At 35.4% G+C, this 22,064-nt stretch overlaps 1 protein-coding gene across 9 annotated transcripts; it reads left to right on the top strand.

Moving 5' to 3' along the window:
• Nucleotides 1–2,214: 2,214 nt before the first annotated feature.
• Nucleotides 2,215–20,469, top strand: LOC131554051 (POU domain class 2-associating factor 1). 9 transcript variants are annotated; one of them, XM_058799088.1, is made up of 5 exons: nucleotides 2,215–2,318; nucleotides 8,114–8,229; nucleotides 17,652–17,694; nucleotides 18,620–18,888; nucleotides 18,974–20,469. In XM_058799088.1, the coding sequence occupies exons 3-5, from the start codon at nucleotides 17,655–17,657 to the stop codon at nucleotides 19,292–19,294; spliced, it is 630 nt and encodes a 209-aa protein (XP_058655071.1). In that variant the 5' UTR covers nucleotides 2,215–2,318; nucleotides 8,114–8,229; nucleotides 17,652–17,654; the 3' UTR covers nucleotides 19,295–20,469. The 9 variants fall into 9 exon arrangements, with proteins under 9 accessions (XP_058655071.1, XP_058655068.1, XP_058655069.1 ...); XM_058799085.1 differs by lacking the exon at nucleotides 2,215–2,318 and adding an exon at nucleotides 3,745–3,901 and having other exon boundaries at nucleotides 8,114–8,247; XM_058799086.1 differs by lacking the exon at nucleotides 2,215–2,318 and adding an exon at nucleotides 3,751–3,901.
• Nucleotides 20,470–22,064: the final 1,595 nt, after the last annotated feature.

Here is a 22,064-nt window from a genome sequence, read left to right as displayed (position 1 = left end):
ACTGATAAACTGTCTGAAAAAAAAGACACGTTTTAGAGAAGAAAAAATCACCCACTGACTTTCAAAGCTGCTAAATAGTAATGCCTTTCTACTTCGAGGACCTTAATAAAGATGTAGAGTGAAAAGTACAATATTTTTCTTTCAAATGTAGTGAAGTTAAACGCATAAGTTTCCAGAAAAAATAATACTCAAGTACAGATACTCAAAAAGTGTACTTAAGTACAATACTCAAGTAAATGTAGGCCTACTTAGTTACTGTCAGCCTCTGACATACATACATACACACACACACACACACACACACACAGTGCCTTGCAAAAGAATTCATACCCCTTCATTTTTTTTTTCACGTTTTGTTGTTTCTGCCTTGTTAAACTGCTTTAAATTACTTTTTTCCCACATCAATCTACACTCCATTCACCATAATAGTAAAGCAAAAAACAGGTTTTTAACATCTTTGCGAATTTATTAAAAATAAAAAACGTAAATGATTCCATTGCATAAGTATTCATACCCTTATCTGGGACAGTTGAAATTTAGCTCAGGAGCATTCATATGGCTTGTAGATGTTACTACACTTTGAGTGAAGTTAACCTGTGGCAAATTCAATTGAATGGGTATGATTTGGAAAGGCACACATGTCTTAATAAAAGATCTAACAGCTGAAAATGCATATTAGAGCAAAGACCAAGCCCTGAGGTCAAAATAACTGCTGTAGATCTCAGAAACATGTTTCTGTCAAGCCACACATCTGGGGAAGAGTTCAGAAAAAAATTCTGCTTCATTGAAGGTTCACAGAAGCACGTAGTCTCTGTTACCCTTAACGGAAGAAGTTTGAAACAACCAGGACTCTTCCTAGAGCTGGCCTCCTGGCCAAACTGAACAATTGATGGAGAAGGTCTTTGGTTAGAGTGGTGACCAAGAACCTGATGGTCACTCTAGTTGAGCTTCATGATCATACGTGGAGATAGGAGAAACCTACAGAAGGACAAACATCACTGCAACACCTATAAATTAAATATAGTGTCAGCGTCCCTTTTTGTCAAGAAAGTGTCCATATCACCGCATGACCCACAATAATTAACTCATTATTAACTACCCAAACATTAACTAATTTGTTAATGCATTATTTTGTCATGACTTTACTTGAGAGGGCCCAATCATAATTAATTCACTGTTAACTACACAGTATACACATATATAATGTAAACAAAAACTTTTATTTTGGATGCAATTAATCACGATTAATCGTTTGACAGCACTAATATATATAAATATTTTATATAATTTGTATATAATTTTATTATATACAGAAACATATCATTTGATTTACTGTATCTACTGCCAATATTCTACTTATATTTATTTTCTATACTGTCTATTTTATATAGAATTTATATATATTTGAGAAATCTTGTTGCTGTCAATCATGCCAAAAGTTTTGTTGATAACATTTTTTTTAACTTCAATTTTTCAAAATTTTAAATGTAAATTTTTCAACATCACTATAAAAGATGTATTCCAAAATCTTGCCTTGTCTTATTATTTTTCAAAACTGCACTTTCAGCCTATAGATCACTAATATGAACCCACTCCATCTTCAGACGGAGAGCTGTAACTCTCGACCCCAGAGGCTGTTTTGTGGTATTTTCCCTCCTGGTAAAACACACAGAGCAGCTCGGTGTCTCTGCAGATGAGTGTATGACAGTGACCTGCCTCCCCTCTGCCCTCTTCATGCTACTGCTCTCCAGCAATGCTCCAGGTGAAAGATGACACAGGATAAGACTGCTTTCATCCTTCACCGTTACACTCGACACCTAAACCTAAAACCTAAAGTAACTGAACTTGTAAATTAGGATGATCGTGTTGCCTGAAGCAAAGCTGTACTTGTTAAATCGCTTCCTCTTTCTATTTAGTAACAACTTTCAAAATAAACTAAGCTTGGTATTGCGATAAGTGATTTTAATATTGAATATTGTCTAGAAAGAGGGGTTAGACAACACTTTTAAAGTTCAAAACCTTATTTCTTCATCTGATAGACATCAACGGCTCTAGTGTGTGCTGGTAAAAACATTTTATTCCCCACAGTACTTCAGAAAACATTTCATATACGCGAACATTCGCAGAAAGAGATAATGCTTTTTTAATAACCCTTGTTCACTGAGGCCTAATGAAAATTGCTTCTTTGCATTGAGCCCACACTGTAGTTTGCATTAGCGAATGCTTTCATGCATTAACCGTTGGCACTGTGGTATCTCATTTATGCTTTGTTTCTCAATTGGAAGGAAGAACTATCTATCTTCGTACACAAAGCTGAAGTAAGTATTTTTAACTTTTTGTCTTTTCCCCTCATTAATACGCCTTATGCAGAGGCCGTTTCAAATACTGATGAGCCGAGAACTTTGAAGCCACCTCAAGAAATCCCTTATGAGTCAGCTGTATTTTTGAACTGTGTGGTGTTGAAGTGATTACATTATAGCAAATTACAAGCAGATGCATTTTGTTGTTGGTATAAAAAGCTGTTCCTTGTTTTTGTTGCTGAGATGTGTGATTGTTTGTGTAATAATAGAAAGAACTAAGCTGAGAAAAGGAACATGATGAGCTTCATGGCTTGACTGGTCAATGAAGCTCAAAGTGTGTGCAGGTGCTTCCTTTAAACACTAATAAATTGACTAGTGTGACAGTTTCACATGGGTTACATCAATTCTCAGCAGCCTAATTTTGAACTCCGATTTTAACAACTGCACCCTGAAAGAAACTAGATTTATTTGTTGCAAAAAAAAAAAAAAAAAAAGTAAATATAATTCATATTTGAGATAATCACATAAGACATATTTAATCACACATTTAACAACACATTTAGCATGTCATGTAATCTTCAAAATAACTGTTGCCTATACAGACACCAACTATTAAAAAAGTTCCATGGTCATGTATATATAAAAAAAGCGTTAAAATAAAATAAATTATTTTGGAAAATAAAACAGATTTCAGTTTGTTGATCTTCAAGATGCAAAACACTTTATTGGTGTGTGTTAGTTGTAAAATTATTGTTGATTTGCTTTTTTCCATTATTTTTATCAAAAAGAGTGAAAATTATTAAATTAAATTAAATTAGATTTCAGTTGGTGAAGATGCAAAAATATATATTGGTGTGTTGTAGTTATAAAATTATTGTTAATTTGCTTTTTCCATTATTTTTATCAAAAGAGTGAAAATGATTAAATTAAATTAAATTAAATTAAATTAAATTAAATTAAATTAAATTAAATTAAATTAAATTAAATTAAATTAAATTAAATTAAATTAAATTAAATTAAATTAAATTAAATTAAATTAAATTAAATTAAATTAGATTTCAGTTTGGTGAAGATGCAAAACAATATATTGGTGTGTTGTAGTTATAAAATTATTGTTGAATGAACAAAAATTGTGAAAACAAAATAAATTAAAAACAGATTCCAGTTTGGTGATCTCCAAGATACAAAACACTTTATTGGTGTGTCAGTTGTAAAATGATTGTTTATCAGTAATTTTGTTTCTGCTCAACAGAAGAAACTGATTGTACAGAAGTGCCACTGAGAAAAATGAGAAAATTCTCCAATTTACTCTCTGCTTGTTTCATTTGAATGAGCAGCCATGGATATATACTTCGTAACTTTCATAAGACGTGTTAAGCTGAAACTTTTACATTGTGGTAAACTGGTGGTACTGAATTAATGTGGATTGCAGCTTCCTTTTGTGGTGACATCACTTGAAACTGCAAAGTTGTTGCTTTTATAAGGCGGCCCACTCAAGCAGCCACTGTACAATTATGAGATGATCTCAGGAAGTAAATAGAAAAGGTTTTTGACCAGATACTATAAGAGTTTAGAGTATAAGACTGTGCACATGGGAAAATGTAAGTACAATTTCTGAATATCAATACAGTATTTAGATTTGAACATTTCACATGCATTATTTTGCAGTATGCAAATGTAAGATACGTATTTACTTACGAAATGCACCGCAAAAGCATAATGCATCAACAAAATATATAGATTTTTTTAACTTCAATTTAGGACGGAGCAAAACTATGCAAAACCTACTCAGCTCCTGTTACGTTATACAGACAGAAGCAAATTGATTGTTGCTGTTGTGCCATGTTATCTGTTCTGATAAGTGGCGTGATTAATTAATAGCTTGAAAGTGTTTGCTTTTTCATCACCAGCAGAGATTTGCATGTTTTATGATTTGACAATATTAATTTTCTCCTTTAGTAGTTAATAATGCCAGCTTGGTTGTTGGACTGGTGCCTCCATTTATTTACTTATTTTTATTTTTTGGAAAATAGCGGTTGCTATCAAGACGGGTGATAGATACATTACCACACAGGCCTGGTCTTTGGCTATTTGACAGAAAAAGAAAAAACTCTAAATGTTCCTTTTGGGGTCATCTCAATAACTGTAAAAATAAATTAAATATATCATACCAATAATAAGTACCAATCTTTTTACCAATTCTTTTTTTTCTTTCGTCCTTCATGAAAAAATGCCCAGTACTTGCTAGGGGTACATAACGTGATTAAATGATATTAATTATGGTAAAGTTCTCTGACTGATGTAATGATACTTCTTTACTTTAATTTTTTATTATTGTATTTTTCAAATGGACCCCCAAAGAAAAATGTTACTTGAATGTGCATCGGTCACATTTCAGAAAAGTGCATGTCTGAAACAGATGGTTAAAGTTCAAAAACAAAATTAAGTTTTGAATGAGGGTTATTATTGTTAATTAAAACCATAAAAAAAATGTATTATTAAAATAAACAATTGAAACAAAACTGAATTAAATTATAACTGATTATAACTGAAAAATGAGGTTTTGAATGAGGATAATTACTGTTAACTAAAACGGAAACTAAAGCCGTTAAAAGAAAAATCACATTACTTGACATACACTTAACTGAAACAAAACTAAATATACTGTATATATACAACAAAACTACTCATACATACATACATAGACAAGGTAAAGTTATCTAAATAAATATTTACTAGAAATGTACAAAAAATATACTACGTTTACTAAAACTTTAAAATAAAATAAAAATTCTAAATATTAAGAAAAATATAATAGTATCTTGTAACATGGGTTACAATATGTTAGGTGGACTGACTAACTAACTAACAATAAACTTTTACCATTTTTAATTTCACATGCACATCGTTAGGGTTTCTGAAATCTTAGTACCATAAATGGCAAAGAGCAGTAAAACAAATAAAAAAATAAAATAAAAAATGCAGCTCAAGTAAGAATTGTGTCGTGGCAGTTCCTTCCACATCCCACATAACTCAAGAAGTGAAGGTGGATAGAAGTCAGAGGTGATATTTAAGGTCATCGCTTTTACTGTCAGTAAGTCCTGCTAGACTTATGTTTATTACTACTGATAGACCTCTTCAGAAATATGTGAACCATTTCAGAAACCAGGCGTCCTGTTGAGTGGCTTAATCTTGATATGCAAAAACCTTCAATTGCCCTCCTCCTCAAAGAAAAGACTTCACAGCTGCATAGCTTCCTCTTTTTCAACTTTTTAAAATCATGCTCTGCTTGCATTGCTCAACTGTAGACACCTCTTTGCCCTCGCAGTTACAGTATGTATTTACACTGACTGTTCATCTGTGAATGTTGAACACTGAATGCATAAATTACAAATCCCAAACAATGTCCATGAGAGTACAGTGCCTTACTGAAAGGATTTTTTATTGTTTGCAGAATGAAAATATAGTAGACATTTACTCAAGAAAAAAGAACCGATGGTTGTTTTGTTAAGGTTATGGAGGGTTACAGGTGGTTAGTTGGCGGCCTGTTCTAACAGAGACCAATGTGTGTCATGAATCTATGATGAATGGCACAAACAGGTATATTACTGATTCATTATTTAGTGATTAAACATTGAGGCTTTAGCCTTAAGAAGTAACAGTTGTGAGAGAATGGGGTGTGGAGAGTGTGAGAGACTTTTACGCAAACAATGTTTAGCAAACACCCAAAGCGATATCAGATTTTCACATTAAAGGAACGCGTTCAAGCATGCGTGACTCACAAAATGCTTGAATAATGAGTCACAAATTGTGACTCGGTTATAAACTGACCAAATTTACTATAGGGCTGCAGAAATAAAACCGCTGGAGTTTCATGAGGATTTTTCGAATCAACGTTCTACTATTTTACTGTTATGATATATGAGGACAGTTAGGCAATCATACATCACCAAACAATCACACCTCCTTGAGTACACAGTGTGCACTGCAGGGTGCTTTCTTCAGAATTCACTGTTGGCCAGCAGTTGTATCTGTGCAGATGCATACAGCTCATGCGCCTAAAGAACCTGCCTGTTTCTGTACATAGCAAATAATAGTATTTTTGAGATGCACTGTTAGAATCAATCACTTTATTGCCTCTTGAAGTGCATGCTGAGCGTAGTTATAGTAACACTGCTTAAATGTAATTTTATTGGAGAAGAATGTGAACACATCAGCTGTGAAAAAAATGGTAACACTTTACAATAAAGTTCAGTTCATTAACTTTTATTAAAAATCATGACCTAACAATGCTTCTTTACTAATTAATCTATGCTACTTTTCATTGCTAAGTCACATTTATTCATAATACTTTAATCGGTAACACTTTATTTTGATGGTCCCTTTTGAAAATTCTGTTGACACTAAGTAATGTTGCAACTACATGTCAACAAACTCTCATAAGAGTATTAGTAGACTGTCTGCTTCATATCTACTAACTCCTTATTGTGTTGATCTCCCAAAAGATATTCTACTGACTATAAGTAACTTTGCAAGAACGTGTCAACTTAATCTAACCCTAACCCTACCAGTCAACTAATACACTACTAACACTCTAATAAAAGTCAGTAGAAATGTAGGTGCAACATTACTTATAGTCAATAGAATGTGTTAAAGGGACCATCAAAATAAAGTGAAACCCTTTAATCTTATTAATTTAACAAAATTAATGTTATTTTAACTTGAAATGTATCGGTATATATAGAAATTAACATTATACAAAGTAAAAAATAATTTTTTTTTAAAAAGAATTGTTTCTTGAGCAGCAAATCAGCATATGTGACCCTGGACCACAAAACCAGTCTTAAGTCGCTGGGGTATATTGGTAGCAATAACCAAAAATACATTGTATGGGTCAAAATTATTGATTTTTCTTTTATGCCAAAAATCATTAGGATATTAAGTAAAGATCATGTTCCATGAAGATATTTTGTAAATTTCCTACTGTGAATATATCAAAACTTAATTTTTTGATTAGTAATATGCATAGCTAAGAACTTAATTTGGACAACTTTAAAGGCGATTTTCTCAATATTTTGATTTTTTTACACCCTCAGACTCAGATTTTTAAATAGTTGTATCTCGGCCAAACATTGTCCTATATCCTAACAAACCATACATCAATGGAAAGCTTATTTATTCAGCTTTTAGATGATGTATACATCTCAATTTTGAAAAATTTACCCTTATGATGACCCTTTTGTGGTCCATGGTCACATATTAGAATGATTTCTGAAGGATCATGACACTGAAGACAATGAATTATACAGCTGTCCAGAAAACAGCACTCCTGTTTTCCTCTTTGGAAATCACATGGGGTTTCAGTGTAGTGTCAGTGTAGTTTTTATCAAATCTGCTACGGATCATGTGGCATATGAGGACACAAGCAAGTGGATATTTCATGAAAAACGGTCACTGACCAGCTGCTTTACTTGAATAGAGTAGGAAGTGGGATTTGTATAATTTTATCTGCAAATATGCTGATTTCGGTGTCAGGCTTACCAGGTCCACACTATTCACTAATGGATGAAATTGTTCAAGAAAGCAAAAGTTTGAGTGATTGTTCTCTTACAGTAGCTTTGTCCTTCAGATTACACAATACAAAAAAGACAAAAGGTCCCAATAAAAGAGGTATGAAACTTTCAACACTTTCAGCCACACCTTGTTTAACTTGGCACAAACAAGAAACCCATACGTCTCAAATTCCTTTTTTTTTTTTTTTTTTTGTACTCTTGTCATGAGGTATGCTTATATCTGCTGTGTTTCTTGTACAGCACTGTCAGAAGTGTCCACATCCAAGCCGTACCAGGGAGTGAGAGTCAAAGACCCTGTGAAGGAGCTGCTGCGGAGAAAAAGAGGAAATGCTGCCAGAACGACACTCCCCGCCGCAGTAGGAACTAGAGCACATGTGTGCACACACTAAATAAGACACATGCTTTTGATTGTGAAAAGTGTCCTTTAACATTATCTCATTTTCTCATCATGTTATTCATTCAAGTCCTAGCTTGTTTTTTTGTTCTTCATCTAATCCATCCAATGCACAATGGTGATATCCAAATATGAGACTGAAAAAGATTACCTATTAATGAAAAGAGGACCTCAGGCTTTAAAGATGGCTAATTGTTTGGTTGGTGTCATTTAAGGAATAGTTTACGCCAAAAAATGTTGCTCCAAACCTGTAGGAGATTCTTTCTTATATGGAGCACAAAAGAATACATTCGGAAGAATGTTGAATGACCATACAGTTTTGGTTGCCATTCACTTCCACTGTACAGACAAAAAATTAAAAATAAAGAACTGAGACATTTCTCAAAATTTCCTCTTTCATGTTCCACAGACGACAGGTTTGGAATGGCATGAGCTTGAGTAAATTATGACAGAAATGTCATTTTGGGTAAACTATCCCTTTAATTGCTATAATATGACAAACATAAGTCTTACTAAGACCTACTAATACTTGGCTGAATAACGGAGCCCAGGAGGACTGAAATCTCTCAAATTGATTATAGGATTGCAAAATATTGCATGGACATGTTGAGATGGGCTCACTCTAAAAGATGAGGTCAGTTCATGGCACTAAAAACCTGCTACATACCTGACTCCCAGAGTTTTGCAGGATTGAAAAAAATTGCACAATCAATGTCAGCTCAAAGGTTACTAGCCACTACGCAGAAAGTGCAGATAGGCAGGCTCTCCAAACTCCAAGGGGATTTTGGTCTTATATAATCCAGGTGTTTTTCCATGACAGTTAAACTATTCCCCCACACAGCCGGAGGGGTTGGGCATAGGGCCTATGCAAATCCATTTGTGGATCTGCCAAGAGGCTTGCCTAACAACCTTCTAATTATACTTGACAACACATGAAAACAAAAACACACACTCAGCAGCCTCTTTCTCACATTGAAATCACATAAAAATGGATTGAACTCTGTTAAATTCCTTTAGTATAAGCATGAGATCTTACGAAGCCACTTTATATCTCTTCTAGTGCCATCCTGATTGTTTACAGATGCTCTTTAAGCTATTCTGCAGAAACTGATGACACTTGAATTAGTAATTGCTTCCCAAGTGGATATCATAAATGAAACCACACACAAGAACTGCTCTTATCTGCGTCTGTTACTTTAGGGCTAGCTAGGTTATCTGTAAGCCAGCCCCTCCACGTGCTCTCTGCCATTTCAATCAACACCTCTCTTGGTTTGGAGATGTGTTCCTAAACAGATCTGCCATTATTGGGCTGGGGGCCACAGCAAGAAATGCCTTGATCCAAATTACCAGGTGTAGGTTTTAAACAAAAGTCCCTATCATCTGTTTAAGTGGAATTTAAGTGGAAAAACTTGCCCTGACAAGTAAATCATTTTACAAAGGAATCACATTGTGCTGCACCTTAATTGTTTTTGATGATGTGTAAAAAGTAATGTATAGCTAGCAGGTCATTGTTATTGTTAAGTAAACTGTCATGAAGATAATTGACTGCACATTATCCTGTTTGCTAGATGACTACTTATCAAATAAATACATAAACTGAACAAAATTATAAACGCAACTCTTTTGTTTTTGCCCCCATTTTTCATGAGCTGAACTCAAAGATCTAACACTTTTTCTATGTACACAAAAGGCCTACTTCTTTCAAATATTGTTCACAAATCTGTCTAAATCTGTGTTAGACTAGGTTCACACTGCAGGCTAAAGTGGCCCAAATCCGACTTTTTGCCCAAATGTGACCCATATCTGATTTTCTTATGACAGTCTGAACAGCACAAATCTGATTTTTTTCAAAATCAGGCCACTTTCATATGTGGTCCTAAATCGGATACATATCCGATATTTTGCAATGCGACTTCAGTCTGAACGGCCATGTCGCATTTCATGTGATTTTTACGTCATTGAAATGCGACAGACGTCACAATTCTGTGCTGGAGGAAATCGTGCTCTCCTTCTTCTTAATATTCTTCTTCTTATCACTTCGTTATTTAGGCTCCGATTGCACATTAACTTAAAAATTGCTAAACACAAGCTAACACAAGCAGCATCCACTTTTATTTCCACAAACACAGTGCGCTGCGTCTGACATCACATCTTCTTCTGCGCATGCGGGTCACTTCAGGGCCGTATACAGTTCACACATGAGACTGATGGCAGTCGCATTTAAATGACAATGTGAACAACAGTGCAAAAAAATCGAATTTCAGCAAAAAATCCGATGTGAGCATTAAGACCTGCAGTGTGAACTAAGCCTTAGTGAGCACTTCTCCTTTGCCGAGATAATCCATCCACCTCACAGTGAGGTGAGGTGAGGTGAGGCATATCAAGATGCTGATTAGTCAGCATGATTATTGCACAGGTGTGCCTTAGGCTGGCCACAATAAAAGGCCACTCTAAAATGTGCAGTTTTAACACACAGCACAATGCCAAAGATGTCGCAAGTTTTGAGGGAGCATGCAATTGGCATGCTGACTGCAGGAATGTCCACCAGAGCTGTGGCCCATGAATTGAATGTTCATTTCTCTACCATAAGCCGTCTCCAAAGGCGTTTCAGAGAATTTGGCAGTACATCCAACCGGCCTCACAACCGCAGACCACGTGTAACCACACCAGCCCAGGACCTCCGCATCCAGCATCTTCACATCCAAGATCATCTGAGGCCAGCCACACGTACAGCTGCTGCAACAATCGGTTTGCATAACCAAAGAATTTCTGCACAAACTGTCAGAAACCATCTCTGGGAAGCTCATCTGCATGCTCGTCATCCTCATCAGGGTCTCGACCTGACTGTAGTTCGTCATCGTAACCGACTTGAGTGGGCAAATGCTCACATTCGATGGTGTCTGGCACTTTGGAGAGGTGTTCTCTTCACGGATGAATCCCGGTTTTCACTGTACTGGGCAGATGGCAGACAGTGTGTATGACGTCATGTGGGTGAGCGGTTTGCTGATGTCAGCGTTGTGGATGGAGTGGCCCATGGTGGCAGTGAGGTTATGGTATGGGCAGGCGTATGTTATGGACAACAAACACAGGTGCATTTTATTGATGGCATTTTGAATGCACAAAGATACCATGATGAGATCCTGAGGCCCATTGTTGTGCCATTCATCCACGACCATCACCTCATGTTGCAGCATGATAATGCACGGCCCCATGTTGCAAGGATCTGCACACAATTCCTGGAAGCTGAAAACATCCCAGTTCTTGCATGGCCAGCATACTCACCGGACATGTCACCCATTGAGCATGTTTGGGATGCTCTGGATCGGCGTATACGACAGCGTGTTCCAGTTCCTGCCAATATCCAGCAACTTCACACAGCCATTGAAAAGGAGTGGACCACCATTCCACAGGCCACAATCAACAACCTGATCAACTCTATGCGAAGGAGATGCGTTGCACTGCGTGAGGCAAATGGTGGTCACACCAGATACTGAATGGTTTTCGGACCCCCCAGACCCCCAATACAGTAAAACTGCGCATTTTAGAGTGGCCTTTTATTGTGGCCAGCCTAAGGCACACCTGTGCAATAATCATGCTGTCTAATCAGCATCTTGATATGCCACACCTGTGAGGTGGATGGAGTATCTTGGCAAAGGAGAAGTGCTCACTAACACAGATTTAGACAGATTTGTGAACAATATTTGAGAGAAATAGGCCTTTTGTGTACATAGAAAAAGTCTTAGATCTTTGAGTTCAGCTCATGAAAAATGGGGGCAAAAACAAAAGTGTTGCATTTATAATTTTGTTCAGTGTATGTGGACATAGATTTAGACTGAAATTATTTCATCAACATTAATGTAGATTAATTTAAAGCATCCACTGAGTAAAACAGTCCATTACAATCAGTGGTGGAAATCGGATATATTTAATTATAAAACCCTTTATGATCTATAATAACATTAAACTTATTTCATATTTTCTCTAAACCTTCTTGGATACTAAGACAGGCACCTGCAATTCTGGCCAAATTAAAGATATGTTGTGTGTGAATTTGCAGGTTGTAATGTAAGCATCATTAATGACCCCTTGTGTTTAATTTTAAAAAATTATATATCATATTCACTAGTACATCACACTACACATCCATAACTAAGGCAAGAATTATCTAGGATTATTCATTTATCACTATTATCCTAGCCTACAGTTTAAATAAACAATCAACAACTAGTATAAATACTAGTATATAGTAAAATACTAGTATAAATAGTATAGTATTTAAATAGTCATAAGCAATTATAGTTTTCACGCTGTAAATATTCAAGATTTATTATATAACATCTAAAGATGAATTCGACCAATTATAGTACATTAAAGAAAATGTTCTAGTTCTTCATTCATGCCATTTGGCATCATGCCAATTTAACAGATTGACGCACCAAAACAAAACAATCAAGTAGCGGAGGAGCGAGGTGCAAACGACGTTGTTGAAAAGATTAATTAGTGAAATGAAAGAATGATTTAATAAGAAATCTGAATGATTATTAATTGTCTCTTATTGGCCTGTTTAGCTAAGCCCTCAAAACACTTCTTATTTAGTGGTACAATATTGCATGATTTGTAGATTATATTTAATAGTTTACACTTTGCATAAACATTTGCAATTAGTTTTTAAAAGGTAACATAATATTATTAAGGACTCAAAGCTTACTTTTTTGTTTCTTGTGCTCCTACTTCAAAAAAAAAAGAGAAAAAAATTAGGAACACCACCTGATCAATGACAGAAATTAACCTTCACATTATAAGGTGATATTTGACTCCTTAAAGGTTTTTTTGTTTGTTTGTTTGTTTTTTTAAAACATTGTAATGCCACTAAAAAAAGATTTATAAACGTTTATAAAAAATAAATAAACAATAAATTCAATTAAAATAATATACAATCAGGAAGAATAAGTTACTAGTCAAATGAAATCAGTATCAACATCTTTGCATGGCAAAGAAAAGCACAAATACAGATTTTTGACAAGAGGTGGCATTAATGCATTTCATAATAACAATGTTATGAAATTAAAGTTTTGAATATAGAAATATTAAACAATTTAAATGACTCAATTTATACTTTAAAAATGAAACCGCCAGTAGGTGGCAGCAAGTCACTCTGAATCACTGAATCATTCATTCAATCCATTCGTTCAAATGGCTGATTCATTTAGGAACGAAGCAAGTGACTCCCTTTATGACTCACTAGATTTGTTCAAAAACGCAGATTCATTCATAAACCAGACTGCTGTGTTTGCTTGGAGATGCACAGCGGCTCAGCTGGGACTTGTTTGGAATTATTTTAGTTGAGGAAATAGAGCACAATCAGACAACAGAGTTCATAAAACGTAAGTTGCTTAATATTAACTTATGTATAAAACTGTTGTATAAATTCAATTTCACATTTGCAAACTCCCGTTATCATTAAAATTCTGTCACTAGTCTTAGTTCGCATCTCACAAACTTCCATTTTAATTAATGAAGCTCTTTACACTGCACACTGAATGTATTATTTACATCGCGTCTGCGCTTTGTTTGTTATAATGAATGTCAAAAACTGCAGTCTGCTCTCACGATCTGTGCTGTGAGGAGCAGCACGCGCACCGATGCAAAAGCATTTCCATTGCAAATCACAAAAGACGGCATTGCGCAGCTAACCATAGACAGGCCCGGCTCCAGAATCAAATCACTGAGGGTGCTTCTTAAATTAGTGAGGGTGCTCTAATATATATATATATATATAGGCTATATAACCCCTGCAGGAAAAATGAGTCGGAATGCGCACGGTCTAATATCGAGCTACAGACAAAAAAAATAAATAAAGTAATAAAAAAATAAATAAAAAAAGGTCAGTTTTGGTCGATTTTGAGTTTTTCACTAAATTTAGTTAATTAAACCCTCTTCTAGCCATCCCAGTGCTCCAAATAGTAATTAAAAATCTAAAATGAACTTTAGTACGTTTTCTGAGAGGAGTAGGCTAGCCCTTTTTCTCTGCTCACTTCTTGATGACTGCTGCTTAATCTCTTATTTACATCGCGTTTTGAAATTATTCGTACGGAACATAACATCTGAACAAAAACTCTGGCAATTTAAGCGGTAAGTGGATTCTACCTTAAACGCCTCTGATTTGCTGTTAGGTTCAAGAAATCAACAGATATGTCTGTGATTGGATACAATGCTCAACGCTGCAAAAACATGTTGAAATAGAAACCGATCTCCAGAGCGCAAACCATAACGCGCTGGATAGTTTGCCAAATCTGCAATAAAATGCCAATTACAGCTTTAACTGAGGGTGCTATAGCATTTTATATAGCATATATCACTTTTTGAATGAATAAAATATATAAATCACTTTAATCTCCAAATAAACCTAACCAGTTGGAAATGAAACGCTGTCCCCCCTCGAAATTCACTCCCGGGACTCCGTTCTTCTATTCAAATGTGCCCATCATAAATGGAAAACTAAAGTTTTAGCTGTGTTGAACCGAAATGTTTGTTGTTGTCATGTTTTCTGGACAATACTCACTGAGATCCCAATCCTGACTGTAAAATGAGGTTGGATCCATTGAACTCTCAGGGTGGAGGGTAGGCTACTTTCAAGATTTGTATCTGTAAAGCAAAGATGAAAATGTTTCAAGTTTAATAACAGATATGAAGTGTAAGCAATGTACAAAATGAACACTTTGCAAGCTCTAAATGTAAAAACATGAATCGTCACATGCTTCACATCGAACTAGGCATGCCTGGCCCATGTTAAGTGACAGGAGCAATGCAAAGCAAAGCCATGCCAGCAGTCTAAAGATAACATTTATACTTGAGGGATCTCCGGAGGGGCAGGGGAGAAATGGCGTTACGAAGGCACAACCTCGGTCCGGAGATTAAAAGGGCAGGAGCTCGAGGGGTTTTGGCGGGGTTCGACTGGTAAAATTCGCATTCCAAGCTAACTATCACGTTATTGGGGTCTCTTAACCCGCGGACATGAAAACAACCCGCGTTGGATCCCGGTCTCATGAAAATGCGTATAAATAGTACGCCAAATAAAAACGAAAACTAGTGGTATAGATACGAAAAAATGGACGTTGGCGTATATATGATACAAACGTGTTCGACGCAAGGATATTATAGTTTTGAATTTTTAAATTAGTTTTTATTTTAATATCGTTTTCAAATTTCCTATAATTTCAGTTTAGTTTTAGTTAGTTTCATTAATGGTTTTGTTAGTTTTAGTTTAGTTTTTATTTTGTGTACACATTTCTTTTTAGTTTTTATATATTTCAGTTTCGGTTTTAGTTTTAGTAATTATAGTTTAACAGAGTTAATGGACACTTCCAGTATAGACCAAACCAAGGCATTTAATTTTAGCAAAGTTGAATGTTTGCAGTTTACAGTTAATTCTTGTGCAAACATCTTAATAATGAAAATAAAATAATTCTTTACAATTAAAAAAAATTATATATATATATATATATATATATATATATATATATATATATAATTTTTTTAATTGTAAAGAATTATTTTATTATATATATATATATATATATATATATATATATATATATATATATGCAACTTATATGTATACAATTTATTAATTCATATTCATGTTCATATTCATTCATATTAAAGATGTAATCTTGTTTAATATGTCAATAGTTTACAAACAACAAGGTTTTCAGAGTTACTAGACAACATCAGGCAGTTGAGTATTTATCAGGGTTGGAGCTAAATTCTGCAGGACAATAGCCCTCCAGTGCTGGATTTGAAGAAACATGCCCTGTGTCCCAATGCAAATACTATCCACCCTATCTGCCTAATATCGACTAATATCAGATAGAATTTAGCATGGACAGTGTGCACATTGGGACGCAGGCATGTTCTTTGCAATCGTCATTGAAACTCTGTAAACTTTATTTTTGTCCATCTGTATTTTCAATGCATTAATTTGTTGGATTTTTTGCATGAGCCACCGGTGCACACTACTGTATGTCCCGTCTCCCTCTATGAACGTATACAATAAGAAGAAACGATCTAAAATGGTTTGAAATCTCATACTACTCAAATAAATGCGATATGGTGATTTAAATGATGTTTGCACTTTGCTTTGACGAGCCGCTCCAGCGCGCACGCGCTTCAGATGAGCAACGCAATCAATCCCAGTTCTAAAGCCCCTTTTACACAACACTGTAAGCGGTGAAAACACAGCGCGGCTATGGCTTTCTCTCGTTTTGGATGCATTTTATACAGTCAAGGCTGTGCTCGTGTCATGGACTCGAGGCTTACGTTACCATAGTAATCGCAAAGCGTGACAAAATGACTCTTCACTAAAGTCAGCTGGTCCAAAACTTTTAATTATGTGTCTAACTCACTCTCATGTTGTTCTCGCACGTCAAGCACGCTTTTAAACGTTCGTGCGCTATAAGGTGTGCATTATTATTATTTCCCATTTCATATTTTATAGTTATTTCCAATTTCATAGTCCGCGTCTTGTTTTTTAAATGCAAAAACGCATTCTCTGTGATTATAGGACGCAGCTCACGTGCATGAAGCGCCATCTATTTCCCTAAACCACCACAGGTCCGATTTTCTGGCACAGAATGAGAGCTTATTAAATCACGAACACGATTATTTATTTTTGCTAATTACTATTTTATTTTCGTTAGTTTTTCAGTTACTGTTGTTAGTTTCGTTTCGTTTTAGTTTTTCATTTATTTAGAAATTTTAATTTTATTTCAGTTTACGAAAATGTTTTTTGGCCAATAGTTTTAGTCTTAGTTTCAGTTTTCGTTTACGAAAATAACCTTGGTTCGACGTGCATATAATACGCAGTTTTCGCGTGCATATGAAATTTGTTGGCGTGCATATGATACGCAGTTTCGCGTACATATGATACGCATCTACCCCACAACCCTAATCTTACCCATCGCGTAGCATATACACGCCAAAGTCTATTTTTGCGTATCAATACCACGAGTTTTCATTCTTATTTGGCGTATTATTTATACGCACTTTCATGAGCTCGGTACCTGGGATGTGGCAACACTGATGCAAGTTCAACGCCAGCTCATGGCACTTTCCTGATCCTGTTCCCCTCTCTCTTCCATCACTTTCTGTCTCTCCTAAAGCTGTCCTGTCAAAATAAAAAGGCTAATAATAATAATAATTTATGAAAAAAATCAAAACGTTGTTTCAAGAAGAATCTTGATTCAAGAATGTTTAGATATTTGTACTATTAAACAAGACAAAAGTACTAATAATACTTTTTTGCAGTGTATACCCCTAGTTTAATACAAAGAAAAGAAGAGAAAACTGAATTATATGTATTACCTTTGTACTTTTTTTTTCTAGGTAATGGTTCCCAACAACATTCTGCCATCATACACACCTGCTGGTAAGTAGGGTAGAGTGGGGGAAAACGCCCCCCTTAAGGACTGTGTAATTTTTTTTCTGTGAAACAAAGGTTTAAATGTGTTCAGAAAATGTATCATAGTTTTTTAGTGACACTGACATAAATTATAGACCAAGTATGAAAAATGTCCAGAGTTTTCACATTATTAGATTTTAACAATCTAATAACGTGATTGTTAAAATCCCCTCCCCTCCCCAGGTGGGTGCTGCACACTGGTGGTGGTTGAGGAGAGAGACCCCCCCCCCCCACACACACACACACACACACACACAAACACACACACACACAATTGTAAAGCACTTTGGGTGTATTGTAATACACAATAAAGCGCTATATAAATAATAATAAAAAAAATTCAACCATTGATTCAACCAACTAGGTATATACATTTGATGGAAAAACAAAGGATTTGATGTTCAGAACAGAATTACTACAGTAATTGCCCATTGCCCCCTGGGGGTGTTTTACCCCACTGACTATGTTTGAGAAAAAAAAATTATTTCATTCTAAAAACATAATTATATTTTTATTAAATAACACATTCTCCCTATCTACAGGCACAACTGTTCTCATATAATATATAACTGTGATGTTCTACAAAACAACAAGCTTTGAAACACTTTTTCTTACTGCTGAAAATTAGATTATTTACTGTGAAATCCGTTTTCTCTCCGGTACATCACCAGTGTAAGATTCATGGTGAAAAAGTCTACATCACTCTTGTCAACGTAGTTCATAGTTACAATAAAAATTTATCTTGACTTTATCTTGCGGTTATTTAGGGAAAAACAGTAGGGGGGCGTTTTCCCTACTCTACCCTAACATATGAATTGTGTTTTTTTGTGTGTGTTTTTTTTTTTACTGATTAATGCAAATATTTTTCATGCTTATTTTCCTCTCTAAAAAGGGTCTTCTAGCTTTGTAGAAAACAACCAGAGCGGCCTAAATGATTCATTAGTGGATGTCAGTGGGCTGTGCACAGGATGGATTGCCCAGACCACCAGCACAACTGCCCTTCAGCCTCTGAGTCACTGGACTCCTCCTGACCAACACCACGACCATGCCATCCCGCCCCACACGGATATGTATGTCCAGCCGATCTGTCCCAGTTACACTGTAGTGGGCCCTTCCCCTATGTTGACGTTTACACACGCACCTCTCTTCACTAACCTTGCGGTGAGCCACAGACTGACACTAAGCCACTGCTAATATTTTCAGTGTCTGGAGATGTTAACTCGTCTCTTATCTGGTTCCCTATTAGACCATGAGCACTTCTAGCTCAGCCCTGCCTCAGGTGGAGGTTCCAGACTCCTCTTTGACGTACATTCCTTGGGCTCAGCCTTTATCCACCATCTCTGGCTCCGTCGTGCAGGCCCCCTCGATGCCAGCGGCCCTGACGGCCCCCCAGCTCTTCCCAGTGCCTCTGACCTTGCCAGTAATCTCACCAGAACCTGAGCCTCAACAGGTGGAGACTCCCCAGGCCCCCGAGGGCACTCTGGCCCTTGAGAAACTGCTGGAAGAAGATGAGGGCCAAAAAGAACCCTACATCTGCAACTCCTCACTGTTTTCAGAAGAAATTTAAAATATTCGCATTAGAACAATTTTTGTGCTACTTATTGATATGTAGGATTTGCTAGGGTGATACAGATGTGAAGCATTTAGTGCAGCATTTTGGCAGCTCTTGTGAAAAATTAAATTTAGAAGATATAACAAATCTGAAAACTACTGTGAAGGGATACACTCTTAAAAATAAAGGTCCTTTATTGGCATCTGTGGTCTCTGTGAAGAACCTTTAACATCCATGGAACCTTTCCATTCTACAAAAGGTTCTTTATAGTAAGAATTCTTTAAATTTTCAATGAAATGTTAATGTTACATGAAAGGTTCTTTGGGGAACCAAAATTGTTCTTCTATGGAATCGCTGCAAAACCTTTGGAACCTTTATTTTTAAGTTCAGTCAGTTCAAGTCACCTTTATTTATGTAGCACTTCACACAATAGAGATTGTTTCGGAGCAGTTTCACAGTATTAATCAAGAGAATATATGATGCAAACATCAAATATAATCTAAATTATGCTCTCAAAACAATAGTGTCATTATTCAGCTCTTGTCAGTTCAGTGTTGATTTATTTCAAAAAATTGTCAAGTTCATCATTTATGAAACAAGTTCAATTCAGCAAAAAAAAAAAAAAAAAAACAGCTGAAACAATTATTCGAGTTCAATGTTGATACAATTCAGTTCAATAACGAAATTGTTTCATCTATAAAACAGCTCTACAGAGGACAATAGTGTCATTATTCAGCTCAAATAAGTTCAAGTTTTGTTCTCATCCAGTAGTATCAGTGCTTTAAAATCGATTTTATCACTGAATATTGAGAGTGTAGATTTTAGCAGGATTGTGTAGCTTCAATTTAAAAAAACTGCAGAATTCTGTTGCCTGTTTACAGTGGTTAAAATGCTCAAATGTACATTGTGCTGTTCCTTCTTTACAGTTCATTAAAATGTCAGTTAGAATTAGAAAGCCAGAAGTTTTCTGAAAGTTGGAGAAATCCCCTGTGGATGTTATCATTTTATCTACCCACGTCCTTAACCTGCAGGCTTTGTTGTCTCTCAAGTTAACACCTTTCTTAATGAGATGTTTGAATAAGGGTCTGCTCCGTGCACGCTCTACCATGAAATCTGCTTTTTTAGAGCTTCTGTGCATCACCTTTACTAGTCAAACGGGTACGACAATAAAGCAAACGTGCATTTGCAAACGTTTTAGTGTGTGACATTTATTTTTTTTTATTTTTTTTGTGATGGTGGGGGTTGTGTGTATGTGTGAGAATGTGACTGATGCTTCACCATTTCAGCACAGAAACTCAGCAACAGGCAAATATGATAAGTCAGAATCTAAGCACAGCAAATCTTTTAATAAAACTAAGCTAAAAAATATGATACTTAGTAGTGATGGGTCATTCTCATTCGATCAATGCATTTGTCATGTGACAAATAAATGAAAGACTCAAAGTAATTATTTATGTTCCCTGAAATTTTCTTTAGCTGCATTATAATGATTTCCTAATCCTGAATATGATCAAGATTGCATAGGTGGATTTGTTCGAGGAATTTGCTGTTAAAAGTATAATATTTAAAGCCACTTAAATGAACGAAACGACATGGATAAAGAGATGTTCATTTTGATGAACGAGATAGTCAATGAAATGAACTTCCCATCACTAATATTTAGGTGACTAACTGACAAAACACAAACAGAACAACCCAATGATATCAAACAAAGACAGACAATGAACAAAAGAAAACACACAACTTAAATACACAGACAAAACCAATCATTAAAATGAATCACAGGTGCAAACACTAATCAAACCATGAAACACCATAGAAACAGATGAAAACCAAGAAAACTAATTGAAGACATAGGAAACTGACTGAAAACCATAACACCCGTACAGAACACAAACCCATTAAAATAAGTGCTTCCCACCAGGTGTGCTTTTGTAAAGGCTGCATCCAGTGACAGTCTGCTAAAACAGGAAATATAAAACAGAAAACCCCTATCACAAAATAAGCAATAAAATATAAGTATGAACACAGTAAAATACAATGATGGAAGGCTGCTCCACAGTTTCTCCATCACATGTTCTCCTGTGTCTCATTACAGTTCCTACTTTTAATATGTGCACATTCAAACCACATGACTGAGAAATATTTTCAGTGATTAAGGTTTTTGGTCTGCTCCTCACAGTGGCTTCAGAAGATTTGAAATATAACTCAGAAGTCGTATGGATTATGATGTTATTTTACAATAATTTAATTTTTATGCTGCTTCTTTTTTTGTCATTTTTGAGCCTGGTCATTCACCTTCACTGTATGAAAACACCAGCCAACATACTACCAAACAGAAGAAAGACATATCAGTTTGGAATGGCATGAAGGTGAATAAATGAACTTTTGGGGTGAACTAAAGCAGGTTCATTTTACACATCTGTGCAACCCCTTTATTTTCATTTGCATTCACATTTATGCATTCAGGAGATTATTTTATTGAAAGCAATACTGAAAAAAATAAGAATTTTCCTTTAGCAAGTTTTTGCATGAATATTTTTTAAGTAAATTTTAAATGTGGAATTAAGTCAAATCTACTTAACTAGGTTATCTAAAATTAGTAAAGGAAATAAGTAAATTTAACGTGACCAGATAGAGTTTGATGAGCAATTTCTACTTAATTATTTTAAGTTTACCCTACAGTACATTTCACTCAGTCACGGTTTGTAAACTTTACTCAACCAACATAGAACTGAAAAAAAAAATGCCTATAAGGCATGTGGTTAAGTTACAAGCACGTATG

Source organism: Onychostoma macrolepis, chromosome 15 (genome assembly GCF_012432095.1).
Source record: "Onychostoma macrolepis isolate SWU-2019 chromosome 15, ASM1243209v1, whole genome shotgun sequence".
Lineage (NCBI taxonomy): Eukaryota > Metazoa > Chordata > Actinopteri > Cypriniformes > Cyprinidae > Onychostoma > Onychostoma macrolepis.
Note: the sequence above shows the minus strand (reverse complement) of the source record. Positions and strands in the feature narration are given on the sequence as shown.

Coding starts and splice junctions, on each gene's coding strand:
- LOC131554051 (XM_058799083.1), top strand. CDS start 7,817: ATGCTGATTTCGGTGTCAGGCTTACCAGGTCCACACTATTCACTAATG. Junction 8,248..17,651: donor CAGTAGGAACTAGAGCACAT/GTGTGCACACAC, acceptor TTTTTTTTCTAG/GTAATGGTTCCCAACAACAT. Junction 17,695..18,619: donor GCCATCATACACACCTGCTG/GTAAGTAGGGTA, acceptor CTCTCTAAAAAG/GGTCTTCTAGCTTTGTAGAA.